The sequence below is a fragment of the Silurus aristotelis genome, assembly GCF_946808225.1.
Source record: "Silurus aristotelis genome assembly, chromosome: 11".
NCBI classification, from domain to species: Eukaryota; Metazoa; Chordata; class Actinopteri; order Siluriformes; family Siluridae; genus Silurus; species Silurus aristotelis.
In genome coordinates, this window is record NC_139584.1 from 23,328,878 (window position 1) to 23,352,528 (window position 23,651).

The following is a 23,651-nucleotide window of genomic DNA, read 5'->3' on the forward strand; positions in this document are numbered from 1 at the left end:
TCCGATACACACTTTTCTCAATCGATGCATCACGTCGTAAACTTTTATGCCGATGCAAATCGCCGAATCTCACCATCCTAAATATATATATTTTTAGACACACTATGCAAAGTGGAAATGTTGTTCTGCTATCCCGAACATCTCGCCACATAGAGTTCCTGCTTGTAAACCTGGCTAATAAACCATCGTATCTTTTGTTGTCACTGTTTCTCTATAGGTTTTTATTTAGAAACTATTTGTAAAATCGCTGAATTGTTTGGTATTTGTCCAAAGCCCTAAAATATTAACTTGTTTTTTTTTTTTTTTACCACTGCACCACAGGCCTTCTCTCAGGTTGAGAAACATCCTCAGTACAAGGACGATGTGTATGTTCCCTATGCACAGTGGCTTGCTGAGAACGACCGCTTTGAGGAGGCCCAGAAAGGTGAAGCAACTGCATCCACTTCTTGCGTACAGTGTTTTTTTTTTTTTTCTTTCTCACATATTCGCAGCCTATTCAGCGAAGTGCTGTGGATTATAATTACATGTCCACATTACATTTAGAACAAAAAAAAAAGGCTGTGTGGGAGCTCTGGTAGTCCTCGTTCCTATATTGCTGGAGAAAGAAATGTGGATTGTTCTATGCAGCACTGATTATCTTTCTGGTCATAATCCACCATTGTGTTTCGGTTGATTATAATTGGCAGCGGAAGACGATTTACAAGCCCGACGAGGCAGAAATGTCTTCAGACTCTACACCACACACACTTCGTTTCATGAACCCAGGAATTGTTCTCCTCACTCTTCAGCTACTCCGAGACCACCGTCTGTGTTTATCCTAGTCTCCTGTCTAAACCCGTTGGAGCTGAGCTGCACTCCAGCCACCTCGAAATCTTTTGTGATAAATGGGCGACTAAAGCACTTCGACCCAAAATGCAACTAATGGAATTCTGACCCTTAAAAAGGCGTCCTACATGAGGCCGTGGCAGGGGTTTGCGCTGCTGTAAAGCTGCGTTTCATTAGGCTGAGATAGCAAGGAGGGAAACCGGTGCTCAATCCTGCTCGGGTTTCTAAGTGCGCCTCTGTTTGACATCCACTAATAGCCTCTCATTTTCTCTGTGAACCAAGTTGCAGCAGAGATTACGCTTTAAGAGCGGTGGGTTTCGTACGACTTGTGTGCATTAAGTACAAATTGCTTTTGGCGTGTGGGTGAGGTAAAGAGATCTGGCCCGGTTCCCTGTGTGTAACGCCTGACAGCTGGAAGAAGAAGAGCGGAAAAAGGAGGAATTTATTACTTGCATGGCCAACCTCTGGGAAAGATTTCGGTCAAATATGAGCATGATGCAAATGACTAAATCCCTGTTTAGACTGATTAATAAATGGTATTATGTCCAGAGATTGATGGCAGAACTGAGTCAAGCAGCTCCTCGGCTCGAGGTTCTGAAATTAATGCTCATGTGATTTGAGTTTTTAAGTGGCTTCTAAGTCGTTTGCAGACAGTTTTTAAAATCAAATCTGACGTCTGAAGCTAAACAGCTGAAGTGTCTGGATTTAAATAAGTAGCCACATGCTGGTCTGCGGAACGACATATGACAAAATATGATGCGTTTTAGAAGTCAGTTTCATCCTGAACTTCGAATATCGGTGCAGTTTATTTAATACTTATATAACTAATAGTATATTATACAGAACTTCTGAACTGGCACCAGTCCATCTTTTTGAGAAATTCACTTTTAAATTTAATTTAACATCAGCTTGGGGCTTTGGCACTAATTGGTGAACAAATAGTGAAAGCTATTGCTTAGCATGTTCATATTAACTGACACTTATTTTGTTTAGTTCCCTAAGTTGCTCTTGCAAGTTGTTTTGTATTGATTTTTTTGCTCCATATAATATAATGAGCTTTGATTATGTTTTGTCTGGTTCCCCAGCAGTTTTGATTAAAGATGAAGAGACACAAGTACTAACAATCAACTGAAGTTAACATGTACCACTTGGATCATCATGTTTTCATAATCCTTTATCTTGGTTAAGAATGCTTGCCTGGTCTTGCACAAATCTTATTTGTATCGAATGGGCTCCTGACGTCATTAGATGTAGTGAATATAAATTCAAACCTTTAGTTGAGCCTGTGTGTGTTTTACTTGACAAACACGTTGAATTCTTTACAGCATTGTATCCAGCGACTGTCAAAGTTTTATTGTTTTAAGAGATGTTCCTTTTGTTGATATGCAACAAAATAGGTATGAAGATGTACACTCTAGCCGACTGTTTGCGCTCCTAATAACGGTTGGACATATGCTTTGGCCGTTTCTCTTGTTATATGGTGAAGTTGATTGTAATAAGTTGCAGTATCTACAAAATTTCTTGGTAGATAAAAGAATGGAATGGTAGCCATGTGGGTTTAGGTTTCCTTTCACCCGGAATACGTCTCCAACCTTCCCTGCTCCTAAACACCCCCTAAACCATTAAGTTTTCACCTTGACTGTGAGTGTAAAGCAGTCTGGAAACATCTACTCCCCTGCTCTCTGACTTACATAAGTTCTTCTGTCAAAACCAAAAATGCCAAATTTGGACTCATCTTTCACAGACCTTTCTTCCGGTCATTCAATGTCCAATTCTTGTGTGTTTTGGTCTTTTACATCGTTTGTTGCATATGAACATGTGTCTCAAAAGCCATAAAAGACCAAGCATCTCCAAACTATTGACAGGCACTATAAATTATTAAATATCCAGTGAAACATTGTGAAATAATGAATTGTTGCCTTAGGCATCAAAATCACGTCTAGCTGTATAATAGCAGATTCAGCGTTTATTACATTTCTAAATCATGAATCTCGAGTGACTTGACTTTGAATCTGAATCTTGTTAAGGCTACAACCAGGAGCCCAAGAGATCGAAATCATCATCTTCAGAATTGAAATTGTATCATATTGTGTAAAAGAGCTTTTCCACAAGTTTTACAAATACAGCGGCGTCAAAATATCCGGGACATCAATATTCTATAGATTTTTTGTAATTTCTAGATTGCGAAAAAACCTTCTTTGGGTCTATTCTACTAAACCCTGTGACCAGAAAACACTAATTACACTAATAATATTGGGACATTCCAAAAATACAAAGCATTTTTACCTTGAATTGCATTAATTACTGGTAAATATAATTTGTGATGGGAAATAAACTTAATTAGAAAGAAGCATTTTCACTCTTTTCATTTTTACCAAATTCTTAACACACAGTTCACAGCACAATATTTGGATGCCTTTGGATGCAGTAGCATTTAACTGACCTTAAACTGGGAGAGCCAAAACTATTTCTAGCATGACAATACCCCTGTGCACAAAGTGAGCTCCATGAAGGTATGCTTTATGGGCTGGAGTGGAAGATCGTGAGCGGCCTCCTATAGAGCTCTCTGACCTCATCCCTACTGAACACCTCTGGAATCAATTGCACTGACTGCACCCCAGACCTCATCACTGTGCTGAATGAGCACAGATCTTCACAAGCACACTCCAAAATATAGTGGAAATTCTTCCAGGAATAGTGGAGGTTATTATGACAACAAATGGGGCTTGAATGTTTAAAAAGCACATATGAATCTAATGATCAGGTGACCACAAGCTTTTGTCCATGTAGTGTGTGTGTTTGTATATATGTGTATATAAGAGTATATACTGTGGATTTTTATTTACCCCACCCACTAACCAAGGGTTTACAGTATACAGTACAGTTTTAATGGATATTACATAAATAATGGGAAAAATCATAGCCACAATGGTCATGTGTAAGTATTTATAAAGAAGCATTTACTCTGGTGATGAGAGAAAGATTCTCAGCCCCCATTTTGCCACCTGGCTGCATCCAGGACAACTCTTGATGCATGCCCTCCTTGCGCCTTGAGGGACAGTAGGGTGAATCTAGTCATTCTTATGGCTCAAAGGAAGAGCAGACTGGGAAGTGTGTTCAGCCCACAAGCAATGCATGGCCTTCAAAGACTTTACATAATCTTTCAGCAAAAATATACTGTAAATAGAAAAGTGTATTTGAAATTTTTTCTCCCGCTACTGCCAGTAATTAAATTTCATGTTTTTCTGGCTTTGTTTACCAGCTTTCCACAAGGCTGGCCGGCAAGCTGAGGCTGTCAAGGTTTTGGAGCAGCTTACTCACAATGCTGTTGTGGAGAGCAGATTCAACGATGCGTCATACTACTATTGGATGCTCTCCATGCAGTGTCTGGATATAGCACGAGGTACATGCGTGTGTGTTATATGAACTCGACGTCATTCACAAATGGTTTCTGTTCTTGATCATGTTTCCTCTTCAAGTGTTGCATTCCTCTCAAATTATAGTTATGCATGCGTTCGCTTTTTATTTCTATAGAAAATGAGGAGAAAAGGGAGGAGATGTTGCAGAAATTCCACAGTTTCCAGCATTTGGCTGAGCTGTACCACGTCTACCACTCCATTCATCGCTACATGGTGACTGTCCTTATCCAAAGCTCTTCACTTCATTGCACTGCTTTTTGTTGATACCTGTAAGACACAGTCTGACTGTTGCAAATGAATCCTCTAAAATGGTGAGAAATAACTCTGTGATTTCTACCTCTGTAAATGGGGAACATAATGTGTTCCAGCCTGACCGCAATGAGCCGGGGTTTTATATCAAACTGCTGCTCTTATTCCAAGATTCCTCAAGTCCCTTATGTGTTTTAAACACATTTGTTTTTGTTTTCTTTTTTTCTTCAACTCCACTCTGGTTACATTTGAATTGTGAATGCATGTACAGGGCACTGTATGTTACTGCATTTGTAGTCTTGGCAAATATCACCTGTCATGTTCCCTGCAGAGACATCCAGATTCGTTTTAGCGTTGGACTGAGTCATTGCCTGCACTTCACAACGGCGACAGTCTTTATGTCTCTGAAATGATTTGATTGCCTTAATAAATGACTCGACTTGTATTTAAAATGATTTTCCCCTTTACCAAATGCAGCTGCAGCACCTCTGGCTTTTCTGTTCTGTAGTCTTGCAGAGAATAGAATAAAACTAGAATAAGAGAAAGTCAAAAACATAAACTTTATATCCAATTACAATATAAGCAAAAAAGTATCGGTACACCTGACTTTTCCAGCCGTATGTGGTTGCTGCCCAAACTGTTACCACAATGTTGGTGTATATGATGTCTTGGGATGCGGTAGCATTAAAATTTCCTCTTCCACTTGAACTAGGAGACCCAAAACTGTTCCAGCATGACACTGCCTCTGTGCACAGAGAGAGCTCCATGAAGACATGCTTTACATGGAACGACCTTTTGGAATGAATTGGACCACTGACTGCACTCCAGATGTTCAGTACCTGACTTTATTAACGGTCACGTGATTGAATGAGCACAAAACTTTCTGAAAAAGTGGAGGATATTTTAAAATGCTATAGGGACCAAATGTGAAAGGGGATGCTGAAAGACTCTTATAGTCAGGTGTCCACAACCTTTTGTTTTTATAGTGTCTTTCGGTCATTTTCCAGTGTCATATTGATAAAAAATCCAGTGTATTAGTTCTTATGAATGAAGTCATAAACATAATATATATGAAGTCATTTATAGCTGATGCTAATTTGTTGGTTGGTGCTGTATTTTCTATATTCCTGCAAGATATTCCATAGCCCGGTAAGGGGGATTGCCTTAGGCAGACATTGTTAGTACAAAGTGGTGATTACTAGAAGAAAATCTGAAACCCCAGAGACTATTTAAGCTTGTAGTTTAAAATCCATGAGATGACAAGCATGATGGACTTCATTGAAGCTTGCATAGTAATTATACAGATTAATACGCAAGTAATTCCGGGTAGAATTATACTTTAAATTGGTATAAGACAAACAGATAAGCAGTTCAACCAAATAAGCATTGATCCCAAGGCTTGAAGGACAAAGTGGTGGTGTTGATGATAAAAAAAAATAAATCGTTAGATACCCAAATGCATTTAAAAAAAAAAAAAACGTCAGTAGATTGACTCAACTTGTATATAACTGTGTGTGTCTTTCTTTCAGGTCGAGCCCTTCAGTTCAAACATGCCAGAGACCCTCTTCAACCTCTCGAGATTCCTTTTCCACAACTTGACTAAAGACATTCCTCTGGGCATCTCCAAAGTGTATCCTTTAAAAGAAAAACACACAGAGCTCGAGCAGCCCTGAGCGTCTGCAGGGTGCTTGATCATGTCCCGACCTTTTAATAAGTGCTCACTCGATTCAAGGATATTCAAGTATTTAGTATATGTTCTCTCTCTGTGTGTGTGTGTGTGTGTGTGTGTGTGTGTGTGTGTGTGTGTGTGTGTGTGTGTGTGTGTGTGTGTGTGTGTGTGTGAGAGAGAGAGACAGAGAGAGAGAGAGAGAGAGAGAGAGAGAGAGGGCTTGATTTAGTCTTGAACTGAATGCATATTAACTCTGCTCACATCACCTTTAGATTTAAGAATTCAAATGAAGTGATTATAATTGAAGAAACACTTCAGAAAAGTGTGTCTCTTTTACCCTGTCTGTGAATCAGTGACAGAGGAAAGAGTGCGTGTAAGCAAGCAAGCGTGACGCTGCGGCGGCACAGAGATGAATTTAGACAAAGAATTTCAATTTTGTCACTTTCATTTAATTGCCATTTGGACCTGTCTTCAATATCTCACTTTGTCCCTGTCTCATTTGCACTCCCTCCCTCCTCTATCTGTCTTTATCTTAGATGCACATTCTCTATGCATCTCTCTCTCCCTCACTTTCTTTTATTGATGTCTTCCAGCTTTTTTCTCCCAAGTTGCCAGATGTTCATGACGCCATGAGAATGAACATATGGCAGCTGCTCCCTCTTTGATAATGTAGAGAATGAGAGAAACAATTTGAAAGAATGTGTTACAGAGGAAAAGAGGTATGAAAGAAAGAGCTTATTCTTCCTTTACAGCCCAACTGTGGTGAGAAGCAAATTAATTACTGAAAGACTTTTCAGATATGTCAATTTTCTTTTTCTTTTTTTGGGGGGGTGGGCTGGGGTTGTTTGTTATGGGGTTTATGACCTTTCAGTGGTCCAGTAGGTATATTCTCACATTGTCCTATCAATTAGTCCGAGAACATGAAGATTAACTCACCAGACACTTTAAAAGGAACATCTGTACACCTGCTTATTCATGCAATTATCCAAAACAAAAGTCTTCAATCATGAGACATCTTGTATTTTGGGTGAGCGTGTATGTGGAACCTGATGATAATAATAATGATAATAATAATGGTAATATGTTTCATTTATATAGCATCCTACCTGAGCTCAAGGACGCTTCACAATAATAAACCATATGACAATTTTGACAATTAGACTTTTAGACTAGGTCTTCTTTTGTTTTTGTCCATCTGCCTCAAGGTTTGACATGGTGCAATCTGAGATGTGTGGTTATTTGAGTTACCATGGGCTTCCTGTTATCGGTTTTATCCTCTCTGGCCATATTTCTGGCCATTCCACCTGCACTACTGCCACTCACTTGATAGTTTTTTTTTTTTTGCAACATTTGGTCTAAACTCTGAAGACTATTGTGTGTGAAAATCCCAGGTCAGAAATGTTCTAAATACTCAGTACTGGTCATCAAGCTTCAAATTTCCTGTTACAGTCAAAATCACTGTTCTAATGTGAATCATCCTGTGAATAGTGACTTGTATTTGCATGACATCATGTATTGTGCTGCTGCCACATAATTGGCTGATTGGATAATTGCATGAAACAGCAGATGTACAGGCTTTACTTTTAAATAAAATGTCCAACGAGTGTATGTACAATTTTGGAAATATGGTGAGTTATTTCTTAAAATAAGAACCCCCAGCCATCTGTTTGTATCAGCAAATGTTTCAGGAATTGGGAACAAAATTCTTTAATGAATTGCTAAAAAAAAACCGAACATGAGGTAGTAGCAACAGAATAGGTTGGAGAATACCAATGTAACAGTAAAGAAACTGCACAGAGATTAGTAAGCATTGCATGCTTGTCACTGATTTGACAAGATGTACGACAATTATATGATGAAAAGGATGACATATTTTTCAGTCTGTTCCCTGGCTCGCCTAGCAAATTCAATCTTTGCAATTTCAACTTTTGAAAATCCCGACTTCCTTTAAGTGATTTATATATACAGTAATCCCCTGCTTTACTGCGGTCCGAATCTCGCGCCCCCGGTTTATCGCGGAATTGCATTTGTCACATAACTAATTTGTTTGGCTGACTTTCCTGGTCTCTCGCGGATAGCACGATAGACCAAAAAACTTATAGGGGATTGTTTTTATGGAGTTTTATGTTGAAATAATGAAATGTATTAATAAAAATATAATTCATAATTCTAAAATGAAGTAAAATTTTATATAGTACAGTACTCCATACATAATATAGCATTTTTGGGGGGGCGTCCATTTATCGCGGATTTTCTTTTATAGCGGGTGGTTTTGGAACTTAACTCTATATATATATATATATATATATATATATATATATATATATATATATATATATATATATATATATATATATATATATATATATATATATATATATATACAGTGGCGATCAAAATTAGAGAACAATTTATAAAAAACTGAACAATTCTGAAATAATGTCATCTTCCCTGCTTAACAGTTGAAGGAGTTTTTGTCCTGTCTATACCATGCTACCAGAACACCTTTTCCACAAAATAACTAAGGCATTTAAAAAAAAAAAAACAACAACATTATTTTGCAGAAAACACACTGATCAACATTAGAGAACACTTTTATATACCTCCCAGTTATTGGTGTTAATCTGGTACCTGGTGCTAATTTCCTTGATTATCTGTCAACCCCTATTTAACTGGCAGCCTAACTTCCAGTTTTACTGACTCTGCAAATAGTGGGCCGTTCTAAAGTGACTGAAAGCCTCCGGCAGCAGGTTGTCCAGATGAAGGCCAAAGAGATGACCCTATCAGCCATAGCAAGACAAGTTGGTAGTTCCAATTCTGTGATTTCAAGAATATTGAATCTTTACAGCATTACAAACTCGTTCAAGTCCGCCAAGAAGGCTGGTCGTCCACGGGAGACAAATACAAGAGAGGACAGGATACTGCGGAGGATCTCAATGGGCAATCGTTTCCACACTGCAGCTGTTATTGCTCACCAGTTCAGCGCTGAACAGTGCAAGGATCTGTCTCGTCATACAGTGTCTCAACGTTTAAGAGCATTTGGACTGAAAACCCACTCTGCAGTGACCAAACCTCTCATTAGCAAGAAGAATCAAAAGGCTAGACTAAGCTTTGCTGAGGAGCATGATGTGTGGACAGAGGAGAACTGGTCCAAATGTTCACTTCAGTGATGAAAGCAAGTTAAATTTATTTGGGTCCGATGGGAAACATTATGTTCGGCGACAAACTGGAGAAAGACTGAACCCAAAGTGTGTAAAGAAGTCAGTGAAAAGTGGAGGAGGAAGTGTCATGGTTTGGGGCATGTTTTCTGCAGCAGGAGTTGGGCCTCTTATACAGCTGCATGGCAGAGTGAATGCAAATGTTTATCAGAACCTTCTTCAACAACATATGGTTCCTTCCCTTTTCACACAGCAAAACGGGTTAAGCAGTTCCTTGAAACTGAAAACGTTGAAATAATGACATGGCCTGCCCAGAGTCCTGATCTCAACCCAATAGAGAACCTCTGGAAAATCCTTGGTGACAAAGTTATGGCCACGAAAACCAAAATCACACCAGAGCAGTGTGAGAGACTAGTGCTGTCCTGTGGCCGCAGATGTGCTGTACAGTTCCTACTAATTGCTGACTGTTGTAACCTTCAGAAAATTTTGTTGTAATCTTTTTCCATGCTACAGTCATTGTTGTTCTCTAATTTTGATCAGTGTGTTTTAAAAATAATGGTTTTTTTTTTTTTAAATGCCTTAGTTAATCTGTGGAAAAGGTGTTCTGGTAGCATGGTATAGACAGGACAAAAACTCCTTCAACTGTTGAGCAGTGAAGATGACATTATTTTAGAATTGTTCAATTGTTTATAAAGTTTTCTCTAATTTTGATCGCCAGTGTATATATATATATATATATATATATATATATATATATATATATGTATATGTATATATATGTATATATATATATATATATATATATATATATATATATATATATATATATATATATATATATATATATATATATTATATTATATTATATTATATACAGTTTATTTAACAGATATGTGTGTCAAGTCAAATTCTACAATCATAAAGACAATTAATTTTCTATTCAGTTTAATAGTGGAGATCTTTATCATGGATACTCAGCATGACCTTGATAGTAGAAATTAGACATGAGCATGATTTTTGGTTTGGATGTGATTGGTGCCTTGATCCTTGACAGACAGAACAGCTATACTCTGTATGCCTTGGCTAAGCAGGGTAAGGCACTGGGGGCCTATAAGGTGGCACGTCATGCCTTTGAGAAGCTTCAGGGCCTGAAGATCCCAGCTCAATTCCAGGAGAGCATGGAACTCAGCTCACTCACTGTCCGCTCCAAACCCTACCGTGACAGTGAGGTGTGTCTGTGTGTTCTTACTATCTGGTGCTTTAGCTCTAATAAAATTTCAGAACATTTAAAATCCTGTTCATCAAAATGTGTTACAGTCCTAATAATTCTGTAATCAAACATATATATACTCTCTCTATATGTGCATGTATGTGTGTGTGTGTGTGTGTGTGTGTGTGTGTGTGTGTGTGTGTGTGTTTGTTTTGCAGGATTTAATTCCAATGTGTTACCGCTGTTCCACTCACAACCCACTACTCAACAACCAGGGCAACGCCTGCGTCAACTGCAGACAACCGTTCATTTACTCCGCCTCCTCTTATGGTGAGTGGCCAGCATGCCTGTCAATCACATCAAAGAGCCATTCCTAAAGCGTTTAATATTTAAATGGATCACTTAATCCATTTTTAATCCTTATGAAATAAGATTTGAGTCTTTGTGCAGACACTACATATAATTGTGTGTGCGTGTGTGTGTGTGTGCGTGTGTGTGTGTGTGCGTGTGTGTGTGTGTGTGTGTGTGTGTTTAGAGGTCCTTCCCTTGGTGGAGTTCTATCTAGAAGAGGGGATCACAGATGAGGAAGCGGTGTCTCTAATTGACCTGGAAGTTCCTCGAGCGGACAAGAAGGCACCCCGCTGGCAGGAGATGAGCAGAGGCGGTATCCTTTTAACGCGCACACACACACACAGACAATGTTTGTGTAGTTACAGGGCATTTAAATAAGCAGTATTCAGAAGGGCATATGTGCTGTTAGAGCTAAATGAATTAGGATCCCGGGCGATGGATTAGTTCTGCTTACGTACTCTTACCTAAGTAGATTGAAGGACATCAAATGTGACACTTCAAAACAGCTGAATTACAATAACATCATGTGGTAACTGGTGTGTTGAGGGACATTAAATCAAAGTAAAAGAAATGTAGACCTTTAATAACAGGTTTGTAATAATTCTTACCTTATTACTTTATTCTATTCACAGTTAATGTTGTATTTTTATTATTCAAAAACAAGAAGAGAATGTACAGTGTGTTTAGAGCACCTGAAAAGAAAGCGAATATGCCAGAGTGTTAATTGCAGAGCAATTTTAGGACAAACGTGTCAAAGCGTTATGAAAGAATGAAACAGATGGCAACTGAAAAACGCTTGTGTACTTGTGTAGCTCTCCTTAACCGCGTGTTTGTTACAGATAGTCAGTCGCTAAGGCTGGATGATGATGTGGAACATCCTGAAGAAGATCCCTTTATGGCCAAACTAAGTTTTGAGGTGAGTGAAAGCTTCATAGATGAAAGACGAGAAAGGTGGGAAAGCATTTAGATAAATGTGTATAAACCAATTTTCACCCTCATTATGGTATATGAACCAGCTTTCTTGACTGTATAAATATTTAATACAATGCTGTTCAAATTAGAACTTGAAGTGGGTGTGGGATAAAACTAGGAAGAATTCCTTGTTTATTCCCTCTCTCCCTGCTTCCCCCCCTTTTTTCCTTCTCGTTGCTTCCCTTTCCTGTCGTGTCTTGTCATGTCCTGTCCTGAACCCTATGGCTCGGTGCATTGAAAACTGCTGTGAAAAATAATTTTTGTGTAGAAATGTCAGCACTGTCAGCATTGTCTGTGAATGCTGGCTCTGACAGTTCCTCAGCCTCAGCTACATCACTTTTAGGTCAGAACCGGTCTCAGCTAGAGATGGTGGTGAAGCAAATTTTTGGCGGGTGAATTTTGTTCCTGAATATATAAAGAATCTACTTGTCTAATTAAAACCACCACGATCCTGACCAGGCAGTTGACGAATGAATGCATTTGTCACGTTAATGCTTCACGCAGCGTTGCGCCTTGATTCGAATTAGTTTCTTCTGAAAAGTGTACATCACACTCGCACATGAAAACCTCCTGCTCGTGCCTTTTTTTCTTTTTTCATTTCTAATGCACACCTCTAGATTCAACCAGATGCACTGTGAATTTATCTGGCAAGCTTGCTATTGGAAAAAAAAAAGATAGTCTCTTGCTTGCTATTCATATCCATATTTTAATTTATTTGGAATACATCTTATTCCAAACAATATATTCCCATTCATCTACCTGTACCTCGTTGCTTTACTACTGACTGTGTGTCTGTGGTGTCTGTGGTCACTGGTGTGTCTGCACATGTGTGTCTTACAGCAGGGGGGCAGTGAGTTTGTTCCAGTTGTGGTCAGTCGTGCTGTGTTGAGCTCCATGTCTCGAAGAGACGTTTTGATAAAGCGCTGGCCCAAGCCTCTGCGCTGGCAGTACTACCGCTCTCTACTGCCCGATGTCAGCATTACTATGTGTCCCTCTTGCTTTCAGGTAAACACACACACTCACAGTAATTGCATGTTTCCGGCCAATTTAACGCAAATGAGATCTTGCTATCTGATCTACCGCCAATCGCTTTTCTTTCATTGTTCGTCACGGCAAAATTATTTCAGTTCTTGTTTCTGATCATTATATGTTGTCTTCTCTGCGCTCCATCCTGATTCCGCCCTTCCTCTGTACGTTCCGCAGATGTTCCACAGCGAGGATTACGAACTGTTGGTCCTCCAGCACAACTGTTGCCCGTACTGTCGCAGACCCATCGACGAGCCCAGCTAGCTCACCTGAATGGATTTAGTGCATGACAGAGTGCGTATTTATAGGGTATGGATTAGCCCAAGCTGAATGATTTTGAGGCTTCTTTAGAGATTTATATCTGTGTGTGTGTGTGTGTGTGTGTGTGTGTGTGTGTGTGGGCGCGTCTGCAGCATTAACGTGGCGATGATCCTCGAGCCGTAAGAAAAGCGCCACCTCAGCCGATAGCGTTGATAGGATTAAAGAGATCAGGATACTCAGCCAGTGAAAGGCGATTATGGCATTTGAAAATGGCTGGAGTGTGCAAGATGACACTAACAAACCTTAACTGGGAGTTTTTTTTTTTTTTTACATCCGGAAAATCATAAATTGCATTTTTATATCATTTATATCTTGATTAGTGAGCTTGCATTCGAGTTATAATAATAATAATAAAAAAAATAAAAACGAAAAACGGTCCATGTACCATATATTTTATTGTTCTACTAAAGAACTGTTTTGATATAGTCATTGTAATATTTTCATAATTTATTCATTTCAATAAATATTTTTTAAGATGTGTGTGTATGAGTGCTGTTTTTTATTTTTGAAATCCATCGCCTGATCTTTGTAATCTAGAATGTGGGCTAGTATGGTCTTTGGGTGGTTTATATTCTTTAAATATCTGGGAGCAATGTTGTTTCTAATAATAATTACACTGATCAGGCATAACATTATGGCCACCTGCCTAATTTTGTTTTAATCCCCCTTTTGCCGCCAAAAATGTCATGACCCATCGAGCATTAATAGCATTAACTTCTTTAGCAATTTGAGCTACAGGAGCTCGTCTGTTGGATCGGACCACACGAGCAGCTTTCTCTCCCCACGTGCATCAATGAGTCTCGGCCACCCAGGACCCTGTCGCCGGTTCGCCACTGTTTCTTCCTTAGACCATTTTTGATAGATACTGACCACTGCAGACTGGGAACATCCCACAAGAGCTGCAGTTTTGGAGATGCTCTGCCCCAGTTGTAAAGAGTTCACAGCTTGGCCTTTGTCCAACTCTTTTAAATCCTTACGCTCGCCCATTTTTCCTGCTTCCGACACAATAACTTTGAGGATAAAATGTTCACTCGCTGCCTAATAGTATCCCACCCACTAACAGGTCCCATGATGAAAAGATAATCAGTGTTATTAACTTCACAGGACATAATGTTATAATGCCATAATGTTATGCCTGATCGGTGCATAATAATAATCTCTATCACTTCATCAGGGTGTTTTTTGTTTTGTTTTTTGCACAGCACCTTTCACACGTGCAGTTTAATGCAGCTCAAAGTGAGAAACGAACAAGCAAAAAAATAAAGGGGGGAGGATTTCTAGGTTTAATTAGAAGGTGCAAGATATAGAAGAATATTAAAAATCTTTAATGCTGTCTTCTGTCCTTCAGTGTATCCTAAGGATTAGTCACTTTCTTTCTGACCTTGCGCCCTATTTTTCCAAATGACACTAATCTCCCACTTTCAGTGGGGTTAATCCCTCAGTAGGGTGGCATATAAGAGAGCTGCTCAGCGTCCTGTGGAGTTGATCACTTGTTCTCAGGGACTTGACCCTTGCTACACATTATCTAGTTTTTGAGGGTTTTTATTTTGTTGTCCATTTCATTTTTTTTTGGTCCGTTCTTCGTTCCTTTTTGGTATCTCTGTGTCGTTGCAGTCATTATGAATGGGACAGAAGGTCCGAACTTCTACGTGCCAATGTCCAACAAGTCGGGCTTGGTGCGCAGCCCGTTCGAGGAGCCGCAGTACTATCTAGCCGAGCCATGGATGTATTCTCTGTTAGCCGCCTACATGCTCTTTCTTATGATCACTGCCTTCCCAATCAACTTCCTCACTCTGTACGTCACCGTGAAACACAAGAAACTCCGCACGCCCCTCAACTACATTCTTCTGAACCTGGCAGTCTCTGGCTTGTTCATGGTCTTTGGAGGCTTCACGGTCACTCTGTACACCGCCCTGCATGGCTATTTTGTCCTGGGTGTAACTGGGTGTAATATTGAGGGCTTTTTCGCCACCATGGGAGGTGAGTACAATAAATTAGTTTGTCAATAAAAGGTACATGTGAAATCTAAAGGCTAGTTTTATAACAATGCATTTTGAAAGTGTTTTGGATTAGATGTGTTGTGTGTATGTTGGGTGTATATTTGGACTAATCTTTGAAGAGAAAGATTTACTAATGCATGCCAAAAATGTTTCTTCTTCTTCAGGTGAAATTGGCTTGTGGTCCCTGGTAGTTTTGGCCATTGAGCGCTACATTGTGGTGTGCAAGCCTGTGTCCACATTTCGTTTCGGAGAGAAGCATGCCATCATTGGAGTCGGCTTCACTTGGATCATGGCCCTCACCTGTGCTAGCCCACCACTGCTGGGCTGGTCCAGGTAAAAAAAAAAATAATAATTTTCCCCCTTATCTTAAAAAGGATTGAAGGAGTAAATTGAAAATTATTAGTTTTTATTAATATAGTTTATGGGCATCACCTGAATGGGCACAGACCCAGAAAAACAAACAAATGTAAGGAAAACATGCCCAATATTAATTGGAATACATTTCATAGTAAATGCTGTTTTGCAACTTAGCCAATCACGTGTGTTTATTTAAAGGTTTTTTCTGCAAGAAAACTGTACAAAAAATACATTGCTGGAGAAATGAATCCAGAACGAGGAACTTTTTTATTCTATGGGACTGAACTCCTACAAATCTTAGTTGAATATCCCTTATATAGTGAACAGTGTTGAATGTAATAACACCATAATATTTTAATAAAAGCTCAAAACTCTTTACTTGCATTATGTACTGTGTCCTGAATTGTGTTTGAAACTCTGGTTATTTTTGTGTGTGTGTGTGTGTGTATGTATGTTTGTTTGCTCATGCAGGTATATTCCAGAAGGCATGCAGTGTTCATGTGGAATAGATTACTACACCCCAAAGCCTGAATACAACAACGTATCATTTGTCATCTACATGTTCATCCTCCATTTCAGTATTCCGCTCCTGATCATCTTCTTCTGTTACAGTCGCCTTCTCTGCGCAGTTCGAGCGGTCAGAAGGACGCATCCACATATACACAGACAATTACACACACACATTTGTTATATGTAGGTTTTTACTATCATATGTTTAGCGTGAAATTGATTTTACGATATTTGTCTCCGCCTTTTGCACAATGTGCATAGTTTTAGCTACGATGACGAGGCACTTTTCATTACGGCATGAATAAATAATTTGTCTGTCTATCAATACACACGTCTCGCTTAATCTGTCACCGGTTAACACAAATTACAACCGCAGCAATCACATTAGTCTTTCTGTTGCTCATTACCCTGTGTGTGTGCTGCTTTCGCCAGGCCGCAGCTCAGCAGCAGGAGTCAGAGAGCACTCAGAGGGCAGAGAAAGATGTCACCCGGATCGTGGTCGTTATGGTGATCGCGTACTTGGTGTGCTGGTTGCCGTATGCCAGTGTTGCTTGGTACATATTTGCCAACCAGGGCACTGAGTTCGGACCTATTTTCATGACCGTGCCGGCGTTCTTCGCCAAGAGCGCCGCCTTATACAATCCAGTCATCTACATCTTCATCAACAGACAGGTACTGCAGCACAAGCACAACGTGTCACCTGATTGATATAGATTGTTTATTTATTTTATTATTTTTTTGCTGTTGCAGAGATTTCATCTTGTGTGACTTTACATGGTGTACCTTTAATGTACATTACAGGTGCTTTAATGGGTACATGCTATGCACTAAGTATAGTTTAGTAACAAGTACTAAAGTTAAAAAAATGTGTATGTTTACTATATATATATATATATATATATATATATATATATATATATATATATATATATATATATATATATATATATATATATATATAAAGCTCAAATACCACTGACTGACTCACTCACTCATCACGAAATCTCAAAAACCACTGAACGGATTGCAATGAAATTTGGAACATACCTTCCTCTTGGGTCTTAGGTGCTCACTAAGAAAGGGTTTTGAAAAATTCGCCCTGGATCGCGGCTAACTCGTGAAAAACTCGATTTCTCACGCATTGTAAATTCTTTGAAATAACATTACGGATCCTAATGAAACTTAGTACATTGTTTCTTATTACATGTTAGATGTTTATTTTCAAAGTAGTTTGCCCTGTATCGGTACTACAAAGGGGTAGTACGTTATTTGTTGACGTTACGTTCTGATCTCTGATCATCCAGTCCTGCTCAGTGCTTACTGCTTATTGCCATATTGCTTAGCGTTCTGCCTTCCGTAGCGAAGCACGGGTACTTTCAGCTAGTATATATATATATATATATATATATATATATATATATATATATATATATTTATCTCCTTTGGAACGTGCATATAGAGATAATATAAGTCATATATCTGGTTCTTGTGTATATATGGTAGACTGATTAAAAAATAAAATGTTCCTTTGGTTATTAATATATAGGTGTTAGCCGGTTTACGTGTTTGACTGTAAAGTAGTAGGTTTTAATTGCAATCGCTATAGTCTACTACTACAGTATTTCACTTTACTGAGAAAAGAATGGAAACCCTGTACTTAAAACTTAAGATTATAATTAAACTCTAAGTGCAATTGTAGATTGTTCAATGTGTGTGACTATATTATGTGTGCTGGCTTGGGGGAAAAAACTAAACAAAAGTTGTTATGACTGATTTCAGAAAAACATATGCTTTTTTGTTTAGGCTATGTTCTACCTTGCTGTGCTTTGATAGGTGTGATTTACACATCCTCCTGTGATCAAGGAGTATTAGAGGTGTTACAGTGAAACATCATAGTGACCAAATTATTTTGTGACCAAATAGCGACTGTCGTAATGTCCACAGTGTTTTCAAATGTTTAAGTGAGCTACTTAAAAAACAAGTACATTGAACAAAACTAACTGAAAAAAAGTTTTTTCCATTAGTAGAAAAGGTTCTAAATGTAAAAGGACAAAATGTTTGAATGAAATTTGACCATGCCAAGGATTTTCCCAGGCCACTACACAACCACGGAAAGACACCGCACTGAATAATAAAATATTTCAGACGGATAAGAGCAGCTATTTTACTACTTTTACCTAGAAGTAAATCCAGTTATTAATTCTGTCCATTGGGTTTTGTGGTGTACATATTTTTGGACCCACATGACTGTTATAATATTAAGAATTCATGTCTGGAAAAATAAATTGCCACCCCAAAGGGAATAGAATGAACATAGTGGAATTTCATACATAGTAATGGTCTTTACATTTGCTTATTCTTATAGTTCTAGTTGTATAAGCACTTTTGTTTCTTGTTATAGTTCAGGAACTACATGCTGGTCACTCTGTGCTGTGGAAAGAACCCGTTCGGTGAGGATGAGACCAGCACCACATCCTCTACAAATACCCAGTCCTCTGTGGTCACCTCAAGCCAGGTGTCCCCTGCCTGAACTCGTCAACTTGGACCTCAATCTCTCTAGACCACACCCCCCAATGCACCTGGAACTCCATCAGTGAAGTAGCCTCATGTTGGTCGACCTTGAAACATCTCATTGTCTGTTCTCGACTTTACATTAATGGTTAGTCTCCCATTTATCAGCAGCTACTTCCATACAGTCTGTTTTTGGATTTCCTGTTATGTAATTGTAATACGCACACTGGAGCAAGGCACGTGGTCTAAAGCGTCCATTAACCTTAGCCTTATAGATTATTAAAAATGTATCAGCTTATTTAAAAAAAAACCTGTAGACTAAAATTTTAGACGCCCTGCTCCTTATCCATTACTGACCGTGTGTTGTAGAGTGTGACGAGTGAATAAAGCAATGAATGTGTAAAATGGCAGACAGATGTTCCAGTCATGAAAAACACCTGGAGTCACAGGTTCATAGATGTCACATTCAGCCTTTGGGATTCAATTTGTGCTTGGTGCATTCGACTCATTGTTAGAGAAAATGTTAGGATGTAAGTGTTACAGTGTGAACCGTCACGCAGAGTGAAATAAATAAATAAATTATAAGAAAAACATCTCTCCTCATACAGTGATTATGTTTTCATTACTTGAACGCACTGCAAATGTTTACCAATGAAGTCTAAGCTGATGGTTTGAATTGAGAAATGTAAAATAAATAGTGTCTATATTGAAAAATACCAATTAATAGAAAATGTGTGCTTTAAACATATAAAGACAGAATGCTTATTCAAGGTCATAGGTTTATTTGATAAAATTTTCCTCTTTTTTCCATGAAAGCAACACATCGAACAATTGCATCTGGCTGACTATCCAATACAACCATAATAATTCTGTTTTTTTTTTTTTTTTCTTTTTGGTTCAGATTCAATCCAAACCTCTTGTTCAACATTCTAATACCATTAATACAATCTGCAGCTTCTTCCTCGTGGCCATGACCTGTGACTCACATGGACACTGATTGATTTGGAGTTGAAAACTTTCGCTGCCAAGGTTACTTTCTAAACAAGCCGTCAAATGCAATGTTTTCATTCCATCACGTCCCCCTTAAAAGACTAGGCACACGGAAATAAATTTAAAACACACCTGACCTGATTACGACAGCTTGAAGTAACTTTAACCTTTGGGCAGCACCAGTAAAGTGGACTTCCCCCCCCAATATCGGCTTCCTCTGACATTAAAATTATTACGCTATAAAAATCATACACAAAGCTATAAATATTGCTATGGAAATTTTTACTATACAGTCCAGTGCATCATTGGCTCCTCCCCAAAGTTTGGGGTCAGTGCGTGAAATAACCACAGGAACTCCTGGTTCCGTAAGTCCACATTTCAAACAGCCTTCCAACACGACGTCAAGTGAAATACCATCAGTCCCCGTCTTGTTAACAGGCGTAATGTGTTTTTGGATTGCATATCATTTAAAAAAAAAGAAAGAAAAAAGAAAGAAATTAAAAACGAAGAAAAAAAAAAAACAACTCTCACAAGCCAGCCTTAGAAAGAAGAGTGACCAACATGGAATTGGCAGCAAAAGTTTTTGTTTTGATTGAATCTTTTTGGATCACCCCTTCCTTAAAGGTTCGATCACCGGAATGTATTGTAGCCATATTGTGGCAGTGTTCTCATTGGCTCAGGACCTGCGGAGGAGGCATTTGGATTGGCTGGAGTTCAGGCTTCGCTGCTGCACTCATAAATGTTATCCTCCACGAGGGCGATGACCTGCTCAAATTTGTGCTGCAGTTGAGTGCGTCTGGCAGTCGGGTTCGAGTCCAAAGCGTTTACCACCTGTTACAAAGAGAGAGATAAAAATGTTACAGATAAATACACATTTAATGTTTGTGTATTAGGTAAGGATAGTAGTTAGGGATCTCTCATTAGCCTCTCATTTCATATACTTCATAAAGATGTCTAGCAACAAATCTAACGACCTTTTGAAGTGCTATGGCCAATTATGGATCATCAGACTTTCCCTCTAATGATATTCCCAAGGAAAACATTCAATCAATGATCACTAATGTTCTCATTTTCCAATTAATAATCACCGCTTTTCTCAATGGACCAATCACTAATCACCATTTTTCCAAAAAAACTAATGACTAATCGCCCAACAACTACATTATTATTAACAACATTATTTTGACAGTGACTAATCATTAAACATCACTGCTCCATACAACCAATCATTAAAAAAACTTTCTTTCGGCTTCTCCCGTTAGGGGTCGCCACAGCGGATCATCCGCATGTTTGATTTGGCACATGTTTTTACGCTGGATGCCCTTCCTAACGCAACCCTCCCCATTTATCCGGGCTTGGGACCGGCACTAAGGCTTGTGCAACCCTAATGGCTGGGGTTGGTTCCCTGACCGGGGATCGAACCCGGGCCGCAGCGTTGAGAGTGCCGCATCCTAACCACTAGACCACCAGGGAACCCCATACAACCATATTTCCCAATGACCAATAGATAATCACTAATTTTCCCAACAACCAGTTGATAATTTACCATTTTGTCAAAAACCAATCACAAATTACTATCAATGATGATCAGTAAACCCAGCATCTGATCACTGATCATCTCTGATCAGGTTTTTTTTTTTTACTTGTCCTCAGTGTCGTCCTTCTTCACAGAACTTGTTTTGATATACAGACGATCATCAAAACGAATGAGGAAATTAGTCCATGATGTAAGCTAAAGAGTTTTTCAAGCAAGCATCCGCTACATTCACCTGAATAGAGTTGGCAAGGCTGAACTTTTATCCTTAACAGCTCAGCTAAATGCTTACGGCGAAATCCTCACTCGTGTGTCGCTTTGATTAAAGGCATTTGCTAAATGTAAATACGAATTTAAGGGAGCAGTTAAAGAAACGCCAAGTGACAAAAAAAATGTTTTTTTCATCCGCCGTTTCTGCACTCCTGACCTTCATCTAGCTTTTACGAGTCTGCTTCACCATCCGGGGAAAAAATCTCGAGCGAAAAAAAGAGAAAGTGCAAACGATTTGGCCACTTTACACAGGGCGTCACATACAGCGCAGGGCGTCACACACAGCGCGCCCTCACAATACTCAGCAAATCCAGCTAAGCTGCTGTTTTCCAACCCCCATGCGGTTAGTCTTTCATGTCCAGCAGAGCCATTCACTTAGCATTATGCGTGTAGAGAATGAGCTCAATCACACATGCCTGCAATCAGCTATGTTTTTCACTGCGCCGCTCCAACATGCTGAGGCTGAAGAATAGGTATTAAAACAGCCCCGGGGATTAGCGTCAGGGTGCCAGGACGCACGCACGCACACACTCACACTCTCTCACACAAATGCACAGTAACTCAAATGATATAGTGCAGGTGGAATGGGAAAAGGCCACTGTTATCAGGCATATGGGAGGTGTGTGTGTGTGTAAGCATGCGTGCATAAGCTTGTTAAGAGAGTTGTATAGAGGTGTACTCCGTCTGCCTCTGAATCACTGACTGTAACTCCGTCACGCCACATCAAGGCAAGTCGAAACTCCTTCCTACCTGAGTGCGGTATCTCTTGGCATATTTGTAGATCTCGGTCAGGGCCAGGTTGGTGTTGAACTCGTTCCGGTATTTCTATTGATCACAGACAGAAAACCGTGAACACTGATGCTTAAAGCACTTCTTATGGACATGACAATAAACCTTTGGCAAACTGCTACAAGTAACTACCTTCATGCTCAGGATGAACTTTGTATATAGATGAAATAACATTCTACACCGTTTTAGTAAAATTTAGTACATTAGCCAAATTGTGTATGGAACCTGGATTTTCCCAGACCCCAAAACTAAAGGGCAAAAGTATAGGGACACCAGATATTTCCAACTGTATGTGGGTTTCTCACTTGAACTAAGAAACCCAAACCTAGTCCAGCGTGACAATGCAAAAATCCAGTTCTTCGAAAGATATGATTTACATTGGTTGAAGTGGAAGATCTTGAGGGGCCTGCTACAGAGCTCTGACCTCAACTCTATTGAACATTTGGGATTAAATGGAACACTGACACCACCCCAGGGCTCCTCACCCTACATCAGAACTTTACTAACACCCTTGTGGGCGAAGGAGCAAAGATCTCCACAAACTCCAAAATCTAGTAGAACATCATAACAGAAGAATGGAGGTTATTATAACATTAAATAGGGACTAAAGTTGGAATGAGATGTTCAACTTTTTTCCATATAGTGTATCTTAAGGTTAACACTTTCAGGGAAGTGGTGGCAGTTCATTAGTTCAATTCCCAACGTCTTCAAGCTACTGTTTTTGGGCCCTTGAGCAAGGCCCTTAACCCTCAACTGCTCAGTTGTATAAATGAGATCATTGTAAGTTGCTCTGGACAAGGGTGTCTGCCAAATGGCGTAAATTTTAAAAAACACGAAATGCTGTAGATTTTTATTGTTAAACATAGTGACTGCTACACGTTTCAAATATATCCTTGCATTTTTTTCCATACAGGAACAAAAGAAGGACATTAATACTGATGTATTATATGCAGTCATTTATTTAATCTTTTTCCACATAGTATGATTTAATGAAAGTCATTACGTTTTTAATAAAAAAAAAAAAAAAAAAAAAAAAGATTTTCCAAAAATGTATTTTGTCGCAGCTACAACTGAAGACAAATTATTCTTAAAAAATTTCTAATTATAGTTAAATGGAAGTTCCTCTCATGTTGTATCATACTCATGTTTTTTTTTTCTTTCTTCAATTATATTAACAACAGAAAATTTTTTTGTCCATTACTAAAAAAACAAACAAAAAAAAAACAACAGCATTGAAAGGCGTAACTCACTCGAGACTCCTCGGCTAAGTGCGCGTTCATCTCCTGCTCGCTGAGCGGCGCCATCTCTTGGATCTGCTTGTAATAGGACTGCACTCTCTTCTTGTACTCTGGGATCTCTTTAGCATACAGCAGTTTATTGGTGGGGGAGTCCTGTCAATCACAAAAAACAAAAAACAAAAAAAAAAATGAATAACATGCTTGTGATTTTCTCATCTATTGTAAATGTTTTGCTTCTCAGCGAAGTTGTGG

General features: G+C 39.0%; 3 protein-coding genes across 4 annotated transcripts in view; 2 read left to right on the top strand and 1 right to left on the bottom strand.

Moving 5' to 3' along the window:
• ift122 (intraflagellar transport 122 homolog (Chlamydomonas)) overlaps positions 1 to 13,676 on the top strand; it is a 48,766-nt gene extending 35,090 nt beyond the window's left edge. Inside the window, exons 20-30 of one of the 2 annotated variants that reach the window (XM_083554411.1) lie at positions 322 to 424; positions 4,088 to 4,228; positions 4,360 to 4,457; positions 6,023 to 6,123; positions 10,384 to 10,549; positions 10,749 to 10,860; positions 11,066 to 11,194; positions 11,721 to 11,797; positions 12,694 to 12,858; positions 13,057 to 13,173; positions 13,293 to 13,676. In XM_083554411.1, coding sequence (XP_083410537.1) covers positions 322 to 424; positions 4,088 to 4,228; positions 4,360 to 4,457; positions 6,023 to 6,123; positions 10,384 to 10,549; positions 10,749 to 10,860; positions 11,066 to 11,194; positions 11,721 to 11,797; positions 12,694 to 12,858; positions 13,057 to 13,143 — 1,179 coding nt within the window. In that variant the 3' untranslated portion in view covers positions 13,144 to 13,173; positions 13,293 to 13,676. Of the gene's footprint in view, positions 1 to 321; positions 425 to 4,087; positions 4,229 to 4,359; positions 4,458 to 6,022; positions 6,124 to 10,383; positions 10,550 to 10,748; positions 10,861 to 11,065; positions 11,195 to 11,720; positions 11,798 to 12,693; positions 12,859 to 13,056 lie in introns of both variants that reach the window. The other variant, XM_083554410.1, reaches the window with a different exon arrangement.
• A 117-nt stretch (positions 13,677 to 13,793) lies between these two features.
• exorh (extra-ocular rhodopsin) lies at positions 13,794 to 20,072 on the top strand. Its single transcript, XM_083554572.1, has 5 exons — positions 13,794 to 15,180; positions 15,365 to 15,533; positions 16,029 to 16,194; positions 16,500 to 16,739; positions 18,469 to 20,072. The coding sequence occupies exons 1-5, from the start codon at positions 14,820 to 14,822 to the stop codon at positions 18,595 to 18,597; spliced, it is 1,065 nt and encodes a 354-aa protein (XP_083410698.1). The 5' UTR covers positions 13,794 to 14,819; the 3' UTR covers positions 18,598 to 20,072.
• Positions 19,341 to 23,651, bottom strand: part of plxnd1 (plexin D1) — a 93,256-nt gene continuing 88,945 nt past the window's right edge. The window contains exons 34-36 of the mRNA XM_083554337.1: positions 23,412 to 23,552; positions 22,123 to 22,197; positions 19,341 to 20,399 (exon numbers count right to left, since the gene is read on the bottom strand). Of these exons, the coding sequence (XP_083410463.1) occupies positions 20,283 to 20,399; positions 22,123 to 22,197; positions 23,412 to 23,552 (333 nt within the window). The 3' untranslated portion in view covers positions 19,341 to 20,282. The remainder of the gene's footprint in view (positions 20,400 to 22,122; positions 22,198 to 23,411; positions 23,553 to 23,651) is intronic.

Coding starts and splice junctions, on each gene's coding strand:
- exorh (XM_083554572.1), top strand. CDS start 14,820: ATGAATGGGACAGAAGGTCCGAACTTCTACGTGCCAATGTCCAACAAG. Junction 15,181..15,364: donor CTTTTTCGCCACCATGGGAG/GTGAGTACAATA, acceptor CTTCTTCTTCAG/GTGAAATTGGCTTGTGGTCC. Junction 16,740..18,468: donor ACATCTTCATCAACAGACAG/GTACTGCAGCAC, acceptor TTCTTGTTATAG/TTCAGGAACTACATGCTGGT.